Source organism: Syngnathoides biaculeatus, chromosome 13, assembly GCF_019802595.1.
Source record: "Syngnathoides biaculeatus isolate LvHL_M chromosome 13, ASM1980259v1, whole genome shotgun sequence".
Classification (NCBI taxonomy): Eukaryota; Metazoa; Chordata; class Actinopteri; order Syngnathiformes; family Syngnathidae; genus Syngnathoides; species Syngnathoides biaculeatus.
This window is the reverse complement of record NC_084652.1, coordinates 11,921,952-11,937,902: the sequence shown is the minus strand read 5'-3', so window position 1 is coordinate 11,937,902 and position 15,951 is coordinate 11,921,952. Positions and strand designations below refer to the sequence as shown.

The window sequence follows — 15,951 nt, the reverse complement described above, 5'->3', positions numbered from 1 at the left end:
TCGTATCCTACTGGGGAACTTCACTCCCCGAGAGGGGTTGCGTCAGGAAGGGCATCCGGTGTAAAAAGTGTGCCAGACAAATATGAGCGTTCATCTGAGATGTCACACTGTGGCGACCCCCTTACGGGACAAGCCGAAAGAAACTTACTTACTTTTAGGTTAAACATCAGCAAAATGATACAATTTTACACCCAGTTAAAACTACCATGTCAAAATTTGTTGCACCTGACCAAAAACTGTAGAGAAAACTGTTTGGCAACTGGAACCATCAACGGACCTTCTTGACTCAATGCCATCTAACTTTTTCAAAACTATTGTGAACCACCTCAAGCGCGTCACACGTCTCCAGCTGGAACCATGGCAGTTAGCCTATCTTAACAGGTCTGTGAATGATGCCGTCAACGTCAACTTCGTCCTTGAACATCTCGACAGCTAGGTGAACAAATGCAAGGATCCAGTTCGTGGACTTCAGCTCTGCATTTAACACCATCATCCCTGAACTCATCTCTTCCAAACCCCGCGCATTATCAGCACTGGGGCACCACAAGGTTGTTTCCTCTGCCTTCTGCTCTTCTTGCTCTACACAAATGGCTGCACAGTCAAACTCCTGAAATTCGCAGATGACACCACAGTCATCGGCCTCATCAAAGACAGCAGCGAGTCTGCATATTGACAGGAAAAGGCGAGACGGGAGCTTTAATGTGGCCAACACAACCTGACGTTGAACACTAAAGACTGTAGAAATGATTGTGAACTTCAGGTAAGCACAAAGTCATCCAAAAAACAATTCATATCTCAGAAACTTAAACTCATTTTCATCTCAAGGCACCACTGCATATTCAAATTTCCCCTCTAAATATAGTACACTTTAGATGTCAATGAATGGCAGGGACTGAGTGCTTAACACTAGAAATTGATACCAGTGAGTGCATTGTTTAGGATATTTATTCAGTGTTAATTTAAGTAAATTTGGTTAAGCCCAGCACAAATTAATATTGTACTGATGTCACTGATTGTTTTCTCAGGACTTAACTGCTGCATGAACTGCGTATTCCTCCATCACATACTGCTATGTTTAAGGAAAGACAAAAAAATGTGGTTGGGTCTATGTGAGAACAGTTTGGTGTTCTCGAGAAATTAACATAAACATCTAAAGAAGTAAAAGATATTCCACTGACTAGGAATTGATTGGGAAATAGTTGGCATTTTTTGCATATGCTGTACCATTTCCACTTATTGGAGGTACTTATGGTTTAGTGGAGGAAAGACTTAAATGGAGCAATAAATACGATGATTTATTCAGTACGTTAGAATGAGGAGTGCGTGGGAAGAATCAGATGGCTTCCAGTCCGATACCTCATTTATCATGGCAACTTTGAACCAATTAAAACATACATTGGAGACTAATCAGTGGGAATTGTGTCAACACAAAGGAGTATTTTTTTTCTGCATGTTATATCTACATTGTGATCACAATTTATTCTTCCCCCCCCCCCCCCTCTCCACGTCACCTCCCCACCCCACCCCCAATGTGATGTCTGGGACTCGACAAACATCTCCCGTGGCGGGTGATAAGCCAGCAACAGGCAGAACAGGAACACAGTAATCACACACGAAACAATGTATGTTTCTGGAACGTGTTTCAAACTCTTATTCCATGCATGTCCTTTTTAACTTTGAGCCCCTGCCCCTCCAAAGGTCTCCTCGTGTTCTTGCACTAGTGTACTGTACACGCTGGTCACATCATTGCATTTGAATGTTAGCTGAATCATTTTCCTGATCTTATTGGATATGCTCTTCCTGAAATAAAAACGTTCAACGGAAATTTCCGCTGGATGTCGTGAAATACCGGTACAATCCTGTTTGTGTTCTGATGAATATATATCTATGTACAGTTTACATATTTTGAGAGACCAAACATTTTTAAATTCACATCCATGTACCCAACCTTAAGTGTCTTGACACTCTCCAATTCAGACGTAATTTGAAAATAAGTGACTGTTCAGATATCTAAATGGATGGCGAGCCCATTTGATGATTCACCCCAGGCTAAGGTAGGGCGAGTAATGAGGCTTCACTAAAGCTTAATAGACTTTATTCTATTTTCAGATGAGAAAAAAAATGGGTGAGTGATCTCCTTTACATAAATCTACCTTGACTTCTTCGATATGCACAAATGTTTTTCACTTTCTTGTTTGTGTTTGCCCTCAAGGTTCCAAAAAAGTCAATTCAATTAAAACATTTACAGATAGAGGATGTCAGGTTCAAAATATGAAAAGTGAAAGTGCAGTGTATAAATGTAAATTATAGGTCTGCACCCTTTTTTAACGTGTCAATTTAAGGCCAACAAAGCTGACATTACAAGGTGCAATTAATTCATATTATTGTCTTCTTTGTGCTAAAATATGTTTTCAGAAAAAGAAAACAGTAAAAGGATGATGCCTTTGCCCTCGTTTTTGTGCCACTGTCGATAAATTTTGTCATGGACTTGCTGTAATTAAATTGAAATTAAATTAGTTCAAATGTGTTCTTTTAAATATATATATATATATATATATATATATATATATATATATATATGAACAATATGTGAAGCAACCTCATTCTCTTGTGTATTTTTATTCTTCAAACTCAACAGAACACTAACTCGTCCAATTGACACCTACGAGATGGCTGCTCATCCACCTCCATCTTTAACACCTGGCAAAAGGCTCAGTGCGTTGAACACGATTTCTTGGGCTTCAAACACAAACTAACCCACATAGAAACACAGATACAATATTAATCCGCGTTGTTACCCACGTTTTGGATGCCAAAGATTTGGAATCCACAGCGCCAGCATGCACTGCGAGAGGTCCTTTATTGACAAACACGTCTGCCTTGTAATCGGTTTTGATGCCAAATTCGAATATGCACATAGAATCAACGTTAAAAGACTGTTAATAGTTTGATTTAAACTTTTAAAATTTTACTCTTGAAACCTTGTTGTTTGCTGACCAACTATTATGGCACATTTACTGTATCATGCTTGTTTAAAAATCCATCCATCCATTTTCTTATCCGCTTATCCTCACGAAGGGCGTGGGAGTGCTGGAGCATATCCCAGCTGTCAACGGGCAGGTGGCAGGGTACACCCTGAACTGGTTGCCAGCCAATCACAGGGTACAAACCGTCGCACTCACAATCACACCCAGGGGCAATTTAGAGTGTCCAATTAATGTTGAATGTTTTTGGGATGTGGGAGGAAACCCACGCAGGCACAGGGAGAACATGCAAACTCCACACAGGCGGGTCTGAGATTGAACGCGGGACCTCAGAACTGTGAGACCAATGCTTTCCAGCTAATCCACTGTACCACCCCTTGTAAAAATGTATGTATAAAATTTTATGACCGTCTTTCATAGCAGGACACATGAAAAAGTCTTAGACCTGCCTGACTTCATGCTTGAACTCGACGAGTGAATCGTTGCATTAAAATGAGGGTTGCCGAAGCTGCTGTCAGCTATAGCTCACACCCAGACACTGATGTGCTGAGTCGAGTATGTCCAGTATTTTTTTTATTACTTCTACTGTGTATGTGTGTAATATCTTACCAGTGTGTTCAAACAGTCTCCTTTAGTGTGAGTGTTTTAATGAGTTTAAATCTTTAAAGCATGTCCAGGGGTGAAATATTAAAAAAAAAAAAAAAAAAAAAACTTTATGGGCTCATAACAGACAGATTTGAACTTACTGCAGATGGGTCTGTAACATATCTCCTGCAGTAACTGGGGGCTCACACTTTTTTTATGCAATGTTTGAACAAAGCCCTTGTTGCTGTATAATAATCTGTGCTTCTTAAATATTTGCGGCGGATGAAAGCAATATATTGTCTCTGTAACCCATCCTCAGGACACCATCGGGAAGTCCAATTAAGGACTCTGTGTTTGCACTAAGCATTACAGTACTGGGAGTGACCACCTCACAAAAAGCTTTTAGGAGGGCCAATTAAAACAACAGCGACTTTAAAACTATGCCATCATATGCGGGTGATTTTAAATTTGATAGCCCACCCCCCACCCACTTCGAAAACGCGCGTATTGGTGAATTGTTTAATGGTCCATATATGTTGGGAAGCTTCCACACTGTCCTCATTGGCTCCTGACTGAGCGCGGCTGATCTTATAAAGTCGACAGCGCCTCGTCTTGCTGCCTTTTCCCCCGCTGCTGGATCACACTCGCAGAAGCGAGACCTCCGGATCGGGATCGGCTCCCAAACAAAGATCACTTCGAAACTGTTCGGAAGAAAACAAGAGGTCGGCAGCGAACGGGTAGGTACGCTTCGCTCAAAACGAAATATTTCGAGGAACTTGTTGCAATTTGATTCGAAACGCATTTGCATTTAAATCGGATGCTGTGAATGTCGCTCTCACGTACAAAAAAAGTTAAAAAAGTGAAATATTAAAAGTTCTGTTCTCATATATACTTTCGCGGTGGGATGTTGCGTATCTTTGTTTACAAATAATGTTCATCTCTGTGAATATTAAGTCGTTTTTAAACGTAACTTTTATTGTTGTTGTTTTAAGCATGAAGACTAGACATTAGTGCGTTTTCCAGTTTGTAGTAGACTGACTGTTAGCTTATTTTGAAAGGATTTATTCATATTTGTTCTGATTACAGGACAACAAACGTAAACATATACAGGGTGATTGAAAAGTAACTCCCTATTAATACCTATATATACATTAGCTATTTCAATATTTTTTCAATTATAATGTAAATTTTATTAAAATTGTATTTCATGTTTTTCACAGGGCACCCGTAAAACAGATCTTTAGGGGTGCTGAGCTCCTGCTAGGTTAAATAAATAGTACAGTTTTGTACATTTTAACATAATTTCATCCCCCATTTCTAAAAGAAAAGCACGTTCTGGGAAGGTCTGCGATGAAATCATCAATTTGATCAGCAATATTTAAAAGTTCAGCCACAGTAAAAGACCAATGGGATGGAATCATAAAATAAACTTGACTAATTTTGACACAGCTGCACTTCTAAATGCAATTTAACTATGCATTTAAAAAAACACTGCTGTATTTATCTGTATAATTGTGTGATGTGGGATCATTTCAGATAGCAATATGGGTCCATTCTTTGGGATACCATGATGTAAAAGGAAATGAAATTTTGGCTAGTTGGGATAATGTCAAAGATATGATTTTAATGCAAGATGGGGTTCCTTCATAAAGTATTTTGTTGCTTTGTCATGGCGGTCTGTATGCATGTATGTATCTCTGTATGTATGTATGCAAATACAACAGAATACGTCATGGTTCCTTGCGAGTATCTCAACTTTATGTGCAACTAAGCATACCTAGAGTTCACAATGATACCTAAATTCGCGACCATACTGCGCCATGTGGACTGGAACATCGCATCAACATGACAGTTACCAACTCACCCCCGCACTTTGAGCGATTGGATGCATAAATGAGTGAGTATGTAGGTGTTTGATGCTATATGTACAGCAAATTGTACTTCATCACATTTATTAAAGCATAAAAAGATACTGGAAGGTTAATTGTTAAGGAAGAAGCGGGTTGTTAAAGAGAGTGGACATGGGTGAGAATAAAACCAAGGGTGAAGATATTTTAAGTCTCCCTGGCTTTCATTAGTTTGAACATACTCAAGGTGCATACATACTGCTAGGGACATTGCAACTTGGACTGATCGGCTACTCACGAAAACAGTTGCAGAACTGCACATACTACGTTACAATTCAGTTGGGGTCATTCGCCTTGCTCGGTGTGCAGCAGTCTTAAATTGAGGCGAGATCATTATTATTTCATTGTTTATATTTTCATAATTTTGGTGATTTTTTTTCTTATGTCCTTGGCTCCAAATATTTTGGTAAACACAGCATTAAAGTCAAACAAAAATAGAGGGATAAAAATATTTTTAAACTGTTAACGGGCCAATGACACGTAAAAACATAATTTTTAGTAGGTTTTTATTTAAAAAAAAAAAAAAGGCAGCCGGAATGGACCCATACGTTTTTATCACCACAAAACATGATTTTGATGTGTATGGCTTTTTGTAACTCCCATCATGAAAATCCTCTCGATGGATTTATTTTGGAGAAGAAGCAGAAAGTGACGTTATAAGCAGGAGCACACTCAAGCGGCCTCATGTGTTTAAACTAGTTTTACCTGCAGGAAGGTAGCTCTTCGCTCCTTCTTGTTACCCAAAATGCCGGCTCGTTGTATTGCTGGATTTTGCTCGAACACTCGGGAGGATGGATTCACTCTTCACACGTTTCGAAAACATACTGTTCATCATGAAAAATGGATTGCACAGGTGCAAAGGAGGAGAGTATGTGGGTTCTAAATGACAGGTAGGTGTGTATAGACCTATTAAAAACAAATAATTGTAGGGGACTAATTTGTCTCACAGTTTATAGCATATGTTATGTGTGAATTTAAAATAAATCCCCATGGTCAAACCGGCAAAATATAACAAAGCACTTGTATTGCGTTTAAGGCAATTTAATCACACACAATACAATACAACAAAAATCAATTGCATAATAGAAGCACAAAGACAGTTTAGTAGCGTGTAACACGAGGTAACTAGCTAAGTAGACATATAGTCACCAAACTCAAAAAATAATATCCGGCGATGTAATCCTTCTCTCAGAACATAACAAAAGATGTGCGTCACAATGACTTCCGCAAGTTTGCGCATTAATGACAGCCTCTTTGCTCATTTATTTTTTCGCATAGAAGTGAATAATATTATATGTAGTTTTCATGACAATATCTATTTTAAAATGTATATCTGGCTGTCAGTGGCCCTTTAAGGTTCAATCACTCTGTCTATAGCTTCTCTATGAATAAAGTTTTGTTGACTGTTTTTGTTAAAGCAGAACTGGTGGATTGGACTGAGTGGACATGTGGCTACTGGAGAAGCTACGCAACAAAATGGAGAGCAGTGGGACACAATCTCAGCCCCCGCAGACCACTGAGGCCATTCCTGTTTCTGTATACGCGAATGTTCTCACTCCTGAAAAGATTCCAGATTTTTTCATTCCCCCCAAACTCATCTGCTGCCCACCGGAGGAGTCGCCAACCCCGAAGCCTCAGCACTGCTCTGCCTTGCGACCGTCCTCTTCCGATCACGCCATCTGCGTCCAGAGCCCCAGAGCTCGCAGCAGCAAAAACCCCTGCAGCCCTCGGCTCTTTTCCCGTTTCGGGGGGGACACACGAAACCTGCAAAAGTCAGCCAACCGTCATATCATTCAGATTGAAAGCGCAGACGAACCTGCCACCGGGACATCGGACACCAACACGAACGCAGATCCTCAGTCGCAGACCGCTATGTCTCTGCCTTATGTCCCCAAGGCCCAAACCTCCTATGGCTTTTCCACCCTGATGGAGTCTCCCCATACCCGGCGCAAGGAAAGCTTGTTCCACAGTGACCCCAGCAGCCCTCTCACCACCCCAAAATCCCAGAGGCGTTCCCAAGGGGGGACTCATCTGGCCCCGGCCGACACAAACCCCTACCGCTACTTCAGTGGTGGAGAGACTGACACCTGCTCGTCAGCGGACTCGTCCCCATTTAACTCTCCTCTGCTATCCCGCTCGGCTTCTCTCCTGAGATCCATCACACAGGAGACGCAAGCCAAGGCAAGGGCTTGACTTTTGGCCTTTTGGAAACAAAGGCAGTTCAGAATTTGTCTTACAGTCGGTAGTAGACATATGCAGTGGTGCCTCAACTTAGGTTTCATTTCTTCCATGATTGAGTTTCCATAGCCAAAAAGGGGCAGTGAAGCCCCTGAAACCTTTAAAAGCATCAAATGGCACAAGAACCACGGGAAGCCTCTGTAAATGTACACAAATGTTTTCTAAATTTATCACACTACAGAGAAGTGTTGTTGACAATGATTCTTTCAAAAGAAATGCCCAGTATATACTTTAAAACAAGGTTTCAAAATAATGAAAAATCAAGCCACTGTCTGCACTCACCAGCAGTGTGGGTTTGTCCACCGGTTGCGTGATAACACAATCCACTCAAAAATGTCCTGCAAATTTCCTTTGCCTACACATCCCAATGTTTGAGCTGCGAAAATATACTAACTTAACATCTCTGGTGGTTGGAATATATCTCACCTGCCTGACGCCAGGCCATCCATCCACACAGCCACAAGCTAACAGCTAGCTCGTGAGCTAACAGGCTTCCAGATCCTCACGTCAGCTTCCGTGGAAACTGAATAACAATGAGCTGGATACATTTTTGTTGTGATGGCATAGCTAACTATCAAACTACACACTGTTGTGGTAAGTTTAAAAAAAGGACCTGGTAATAAAAACGAAGTAACTTGCAATAGCGATAAAAACCAAAACACTGTCGTGAACGAAAGTGCTATTTTTAAACATTTTTTTAAGTAGACGGAAAGGTGTGACATGCCGAACGCCAAAGCAAACCACCAGGTGTCGTTTTATCCACACCCAAAAATTTAGAAAAACTGAAATGGTGACGAATAGTTTAACACTGTATTTTCACAATTTTAGTATTCCATAGTTCTCCATCTTTGCATCCTTTTCCTACAATTCATTAATCATCCATTTTCCGAAAGGAACAGAATATTAATGGTGGTTAAATGTGAGATCGGCCTGCAACAAAATCCATGCTCGTGGTGTAAAAGGCATCAATGTGTGGCATTAAACAATTCTTGTAATGGCTGCTACACAGTTTACACTTGCGTTTCTTGTCCGTCTGCAGGTATCTCGTGCCAAGCGCTCCCTGGCCCGCCACAGCTCTCTCTCCACGGATGATTGCAGCTCTGCCGACAACAGCCCCAACATGCAACGCCGCCGCATGCGTTGTCCTAGCTCTCCCGCTCTCCGCAAGTGCAAGAGCGGCGGGTTCAGGGGTGTGACGGCCGACCCCCTGCAGCGTGAGCATACTGTCAATCTACACAAGGGCGGGAGGCTCAGACTTAGCACGCACTACGACCCGGAGGCGGCACGCTTGAGGGTTCGCGTGCTAGCGGCAGAGGCCATCTACGGCAAGCAGACAGATGTTAAAAGCATCAACTGCTGTGTGGCGCTGTATCTGAAACCCGGCAAGAAGCAGAAACAAAGAAGCACCATTATAAAGAACAGCCGGAATCCCGTTTTCAACGAAGACTTTTTTTTCGACTCGTTGCCTAAGGCGCAAGTCAAAGGTCTGGCCATGAAGATAAAGGTAGTGAACAAGGGAACCAGTCTGAAGAGAGACATGCTTCTTGGAGAGCGAGAAGTGCTGCTCAGTGAGCTGCTCACAGGCCTGTAGGGAATCCCTGTCACGACTTTGGTGGGAAAACAAGCAGCCCTTCTTCTTCAGAGCCCTTCCTTTCCTGACTTCACTCCACTTCACAGATCTGATAAATACCGGCCCGGTGAAAGGAATCCTGGGGGCATTGTATCTTGCACTCAAAAGCCATACCAAAACGAGCAGCTTACAGTACCGTCATGTTAACAAGTACCACCAGTAACTCCAATTTTCCTTGTGTGAATGTATTACTAGAGTTGACATTTTAAAAATGTGGAACCTTGTTTGTGTATTCATGAGTTACACAATGTATCCTTGTTTTAATGATTTCTACTGGTGTAGTCTACATGGGATCTGTATTCCTGTAATAATGGCTCATGATGATGTGTGACCAATCTATGCCGCCCAAAATGAAAAATGCCCTCATTTTGTTTATATTTGACTTCATATTTGGTAATGTATTTGCTACTGAATGTAATGCCCCTCGGGCTGCTGAGATTTGATGTTAAATCATAAATATCACACACACACACACACAAAACGTCATTCAGAAATAAATGTTCAAAATATGAGTGTTTTTCAGATTTATTTTTTTTTTTTTTTGCTTTGTTTAAGTGGTCTGTCTTGGGTTACTCTGCGCTCGCAATTATTGCTGTTGTTTATTCGCACACAAATCTCCAGCAGGGGTCTTTGAATCGAGACAAGACTGGCAGACATTTGAGAGGCATAATATCGCTTGTGTGTGCACACAATATTGTCTTTGTGAATTCAAACTCCCAGTTTAATTTTAGGAAAGACAGTTTAGATTGAAATGCGCCTTGCAATGTAAAGGGCAGCAGACGGTAAAATCCGGACTTGATTGCTCTTCAGGAACACAAATGCCATCCTTGTCAAGACAGTTGAGCTACAGTAAGTTGAGGTTAAATATGAATTCCTACACAGGACTGTAATTGTGATATTGTCGTGGGCTCCGAGGGAACCCAATAAAGCAATGATTGTCAAAGTGTGGTACGCGTACTCCCTCTACTGGGAATCAATATAATCTCTCCCAAAGTACGGTTGAGTGACAGATTACTCTTTGTAACATACAGTATTCTTTATTTAACGTTTTTTCCCCGAGTAACATTTTAATTCACTTTAATACGCAAAACATCCATCCATCTATTTTCAAAGCCGATTATCCTCACAAGGGTCGCAGGAGTGTGGAGCCTATCACATTTAGTTGAATCATTATTTAAGCATCCCCCCCTTTTTTTTACATATTTAAGATGAGTGTTAATGTTTAAACTGTACATACAGTAATTTTGTCGTGGCTTAATAAAGACTAAAATCATTGCCTCGTTTTTTTTGTAATTTCACGTAGAGTGCTGCCTCATGAGGGCATTGCGTTATTACGTATTCTAATATTGGTCAGGGTGGTTGTACTTGGAGGCCTCTTTATTTATTTATTTTTTATTTATTGGGGGGGGGGGTTCTTGGTTAAAAAAAAAAAAGTTTGAGAACTACTGCGGTAATGTAAGAGAGGAAATACTGTACCTCGTAAGAGCTGCCATGAAAAAAAAAAGTATTGTTGCGCTCTCTATTGGCCAAAGTGTATCATAACACAAAAGGGACTGACATATCTTTGCCTTCCTCATGACGTTGACTTTATGATGAAAATAGAAGAAAAATACAAAAAACATACAAATGTTTGGTTTCTGAAATATGCCCATGGCCAATTGAACATGATCTCCGTAATGATACTATTTTGCTCGAAATATATATTTTTCAGTAGAACAGTGCTTTAGTTGTGACAACGGTTAAAAACATGAACACATTATGGCTTACAAAACGTTAAAAAAAAAACGTGCTGGAAGAACTTAACTAAAAACTGACTATATCATCATATCACTTAAGGTGATAAATATTATAATGACAGTTCATATATTTTCAGGAAACATTCCGAATGTTGAAAACAACGTCAGCGTGGCAAATCGAAGTGAGCGTTGGGTTTATAAAGCGTGAACGCATCGCTGACGTCATTAGTGTCTTTGTAGACGGCGACCGGTGCTCCTTGTTGTTCGACAATCAATACTAAACGAACCCATCAGCTGGTAGGTCACTCGTTCGACTGCATTGTGGGTGCTGTAGTCATTTAGGCTCAAACAAAGACCGATGTACTCTATTATCACACTTCATCACCCACAATGCCTCGCGGCCACCGTAAACTCGGAGCTGTCAGGCAACACAAACGCCATCTTGACAGCACCCTCAAAATGGAAGAAAGATGAGAGCTCCAAGCAGAGCCCGAACTAAAATTCGATGTTCGCGCTTTTTGAAGCCGCACTTCCCTGTATGGTGCTAAAGCAGTGGTTATGGGGTTGATGTCCAAGAAGGCAACGTTGAGCCTTTAACAATGGATATCACGACGGCGGTGTTCAACGCGGCTCGAGATGGTAAGTTGAAACTTATCCAGAAGTTGCTGAGCAACAAAACTCCAGAAGAGCTTGAAGCTTTAGCCGAAGAGAAGACACAGGGAGGCACCCCTCTCTTGATAGCATCGCGGTACGGACATCTGGAGGTCGTAGACTACCTCCTCGAACACTGTAAAGCAAACGTCGAGCTCGGGGGCTCCGTAAACTTCGATGGCGAGACTATCGAAGGAGCTCCGCCGCTGTGGGCGGCGTCGGCGGCCGGTCACCTCCCGGTGGTCAAGAGTCTTTTAAAACACGGTGCCTCGGTGAACAATGCCACGCTAACAAACTCCACGCCGCTGCGAGCAGCTTGCTTCGACGGCCACTTGGAAATTGTACGGTACCTGGTGGAGCACAGAGCCGACATGGAGGTGGCCAACAGACACGGCCACACCTGCCTGATGATCTCATGCTACAAGGGCCACAAGGAGATCGCCAAGTTTTTACTGGACCGTGGGGCCGACGTCAACCGCAAAAGTGTCAAAGGAAACACGGCCCTCCACGACTGCGCTGAGTCCGGCAGCCTGGACATCATGAAAATGTTGCTCAAGTGTAGCGCTCGCATGGAAAGGGATGGTTATGGAATGACCCCGCTGCTCGCCGCGAGTGTGACGGGACACACCAACATTGTGGAGTACCTTGCCCACCAGCCCCGCACTTCCAGGGAGGAACGTATAGATGCGCTCGAACTCCTAGGGGCCACTTTTGTGGACAAGAAGCGGGATCTGTTGGGAGCAATGAAATACTGGAGACGGGCCATGGAGCTGAGGCAGCCGGGGGAAAAAGCAGGGTGCCTCACTAAGCCCCCTCCCGGGCCCCCCATACCCGCATACGGATGCGCGCAGGAGGTCAACAGTGCTGAAGAACTTGAGGCACTGATCACAGACCCGGATGAGATGAGGATGCAGGCCCTTCTGGTTCGCGAGCGCATCCTGGGACCATCCCACCCTGACACCTCCTATTACATCCGTTACCGGGGGGCCGTCTACGCAGACTCAGGCAATTTTGAAAGATGCATCAGCTTGTGGAAGTACGCTTTAGATATGCAGCAGAGCAACCTGGACCCACTCAGCCCCATGACCGCCTCTAGTTTCTTGTCCTTTGCTGAGCTCTTCTCCTTTGTCCTCCAAGACCGCGCAAAGGGTACACTGTCCACACGTATCACCTTCCACGATCTTATGACCGTGTTGGTCAAAAGCGTGCGGGAGGTGGAGCGAGCTGTGGCGCAAAAAGACAATCCGCCCGAGGCTCCTCAATTCACCAAGGCGCTCGCCATTATCCTCCACCTCATCTTCCTGCTTGAGAAGCTGGAGTGCAACGCACAACAGGAGCACCAGAAGAAGCACACGGTCTACCGCTTGCTGAAACTGAACCCTCGCGGCCGTTGCGGATTCACGCCGCTGCACATGGCCGTGGACAAGGAGACGACATCGGTGGGACGTTACCCCGTCGGGCGCTTCCCTTCACAGGCGGTGGCGTCGCTGTTGCTGGAATGCGGCGCCGACGTTGACGCGCGGGACTGCGAGAACAACACGCCATTGCACATTGCCGCTTGCAACGGCTGCCCGGAGATCATGGCGCTTCTCATGAAGGCCGGGGCGCACTTCGACGCCACCAACGCGCAAAGGAAGGCTGCGTACGAGCTGTTAGATGAGCACAATATCAGCCACCCGGCTCTCTACCCGCTTAACTACATCACCCTTCAGTGCCTGGCGGCTCGCGCTGTTGAAAAGCACAGACTTCCTTACAGGGGACTCATCTCGGAAGAGATGGAAGCGTTCATTGAGCTGCACTGACCTCCATTGTCGACTTGACTACTTCGCATCGAACTTCTCTTAAGTCTTCTTTTGACCCTTACTTGCTTTACTCCTCCTTTGTCCCACCACAGCATAGCTATTTAAAATTTACATCTTACAAAAAGTCACACGTTTAAATGGGTAGATTTATTCAATGGGAGCATCCGGTCAAATGGAAAAGTATGACGTTTGAACATCGTGGATTATGCTAATTTTTTTTCATCTGATATTCTGAATGGATGATTCAACAAACCCAACCAGTCACATTTCTGTATTTATTGGTTCTGGTCGGTTACTGTTTGATGACATGTTCTTTCTGTTTGGAAAGCGTTTAAGCTCACTGTGCCAAATGCAAACTGGGGGTGGGGGTGGGGGGGTCTTTATCTTCTCTGTGATGTAAAGCCACGAACATATCATTGGAATAATGAAACTAATAATTTACTTTGAGACTTGGAATTTCTCAGATCATTTAGAGAGACAAATGTATAGTTAAAAAACTCAAAGCACATTGTGGTCTGGCAGTATTTGAAGCAAAGAATCACTGTGAACTGATTGGACTACTGGGTTCTAATTTGCTTCTCAGAGGTTTAAAAATAGAGAATGTTTGTTTCCTGGGAATGCCTTAACATCCAAACCATCATTTTGATTTATCCTGCATGCAGAATTTGTGACTTTTGTGATTAGAATCAGCAGTTAATGTTGATATTCGGTTGTGTCCAGCAGTCTAAAATCCACTTCAACCTCAGTTGCATTTCTCACAAATCGAAACAATGGCTTTGTGGCCACTCTTGCATCTCAGTCTTATTTTTAATAAGCTCTCTTGTGTTATCTGGAATGTTTGCTCCGTGTCCACCACATTGAATGCTGACTCAGATGCTTGAAATGGACATGTATTCAGGCTATGAATTCTTCCTGCCTTTCTCTTTCCCAATGGTATGTCTGAGATTGCCTGAATAAAATTCAGACGGAACAGTGTCTTGTGTGCTGATTTAATCTGAAAATTAATCTTAAATGCTTGTTAAGTAAATCTTATCGTCTGCTGCTGTTGCTTATACGTTTGCATTGAACTTTTACGCTCTTTTAGATAACTTGAAATTATTGCGTCGGTCGCACAGCCTCATTCAAATGGTCATCTAATTGAGCTCATTTGAAAGTCATTTTCAATCCATCACATTTGTTCACAAGCTTTGAGTGACTCCCCTAATTTGCAGTTAATGATAAAAAGAATAGCAGAAACCTGATCTTTGCGAGTCTTGTTCCCAAAGTATAAATAGAGTGTAATGAGCGTCACTGCTGCGGGGCAGCGATAGAGACGGGGGGATCGTCCTTCTAATTTTAGGGCTCTTTTGCCCTAGTATCTGCCCTGAAAATGGGAACATTGTCACACTTCCCACTTAGGCAGGCCACGGGGTGGCTGGCACGGATGGCACTCTTTGTCAACAGAGTTGCCCTTTAAAGTGGAAGAAATGACGTGCTGGGAGGTCATCTCCCCTGAAAAATAAATACACGTATGGTAATCATAGAATATTAAATTTGCCATAATTGATTTTCAGTGGTGAGCCATGCCTTTGGTACCTGATATATCCCGATTGAATTCACCTTTAATCCCGATACTGTACCATCACTTTGCAAAAAAAAAAAAAAATAGTATACCAGAGCATAGTATAACTGCATACAACTGTACCACATAACTGCACATCTGGAGAAGTTCAGAGACTATCTTATGTGTGTGTGTGTGTGTGTGTGTGTGTAGGGGGGGGGGGTATGAACAAGAGAGGCTATTATTATTATTAATGTATTTGTCAAAATTAGCTGTAACCAACTAATCACTGGATGGAAAAATACAGATGTCATGAAGCTGTCCCTTTGAGGACTAATCTGAAATATGACTAATAAAACGTTTTCATTGCTAATGTAATTCAGGTTACATGGGCCACTAATGGTTTTGAAGACCCTTAGACTTGGGAATAAATAATACAGTTTCATGGAACAAATGTTGCTTTTTAGCTACTAAAAAATGCTCAGAGGGAAAAGGAAAACGGATAAAAGATGCTCAGTCGTTTTAATAGTGTTTTAAACCAGCTGCAACTGTGGCCTCTTCAAGTAACTGTTTTTGGTTTTGCAAGTGTCTTGTATAACATGTGACCGTCTGACCTCAGATGGGACCCTAAACGCATTTATTGAAATTTAAGTTTCTTTTATTTATTTTTTTTTGGGGGGGTGGCGTTGTGAGTCAACTGTAGGCCTTCCTTCCGTTTGTCATCTGCTGTAGTGTTATAACGACAACGTTCCACGAGATGGCGCACTTAAAGCACCGTTTTGAAAGCGTAGGCCATCTTGGTCTTATCTGAAACAACAGACCCGTCCATTAACAGGGGAGCCACAACAAGCTAATTTTGGTCAACTCTGATATTAGAA

General features: G+C 42.6%; 2 protein-coding genes across 2 annotated transcripts; both read left to right on the top strand.

Moving 5' to 3' along the window:
* The first annotated feature begins 4,199 nt into the window (after nucleotides 1–4,199).
* On the top strand, nucleotides 4,200–9,801 carry LOC133511180 (C2 calcium-dependent domain-containing protein 4C-like). The gene is made up of 3 exons (XM_061839871.1): nucleotides 4,200–4,306; nucleotides 6,898–7,657; nucleotides 8,754–9,801. The coding sequence occupies exons 2-3, from the start codon at nucleotides 6,923–6,925 to the stop codon at nucleotides 9,303–9,305; spliced, it is 1,287 nt and encodes a 428-aa protein (XP_061695855.1). The 5' UTR covers nucleotides 4,200–4,306; nucleotides 6,898–6,922; the 3' UTR covers nucleotides 9,306–9,801.
* A 1,451-nt stretch (nucleotides 9,802–11,252) lies between these two features.
* Nucleotides 11,253–14,503, top strand: fem1a (fem-1 homolog a). The gene has a single exon (XM_061839870.1). It carries the CDS (start codon nucleotides 11,680–11,682, stop codon nucleotides 13,531–13,533), a length of 1,854 nt encoding a protein of 617 aa, XP_061695854.1. The 5' UTR covers nucleotides 11,253–11,679; the 3' UTR covers nucleotides 13,534–14,503.
* The last annotated feature ends 1,448 nt before the right edge of the window (nucleotides 14,504–15,951 follow it).

What these genes read in the sequence shown, in the direction of transcription:
- LOC133511180 (XM_061839871.1), top strand. Translation starts at nt 6,923, where the DNA reads ATGTGGCTACTGGAGAAGCTACGCAACAAAATGGAGAGCAGTGGGACA. An exon ending in CACAGGAGACGCAAGCCAAG is followed by an intron (nt 7,658 to 8,753) that starts GCAAGGGCTTGA and finishes GTCCGTCTGCAG; the next exon opens with GTATCTCGTGCCAAGCGCTC.
- fem1a (XM_061839870.1), top strand. Translation starts at nt 11,680, where the DNA reads ATGGATATCACGACGGCGGTGTTCAACGCGGCTCGAGATGGTAAGTTG.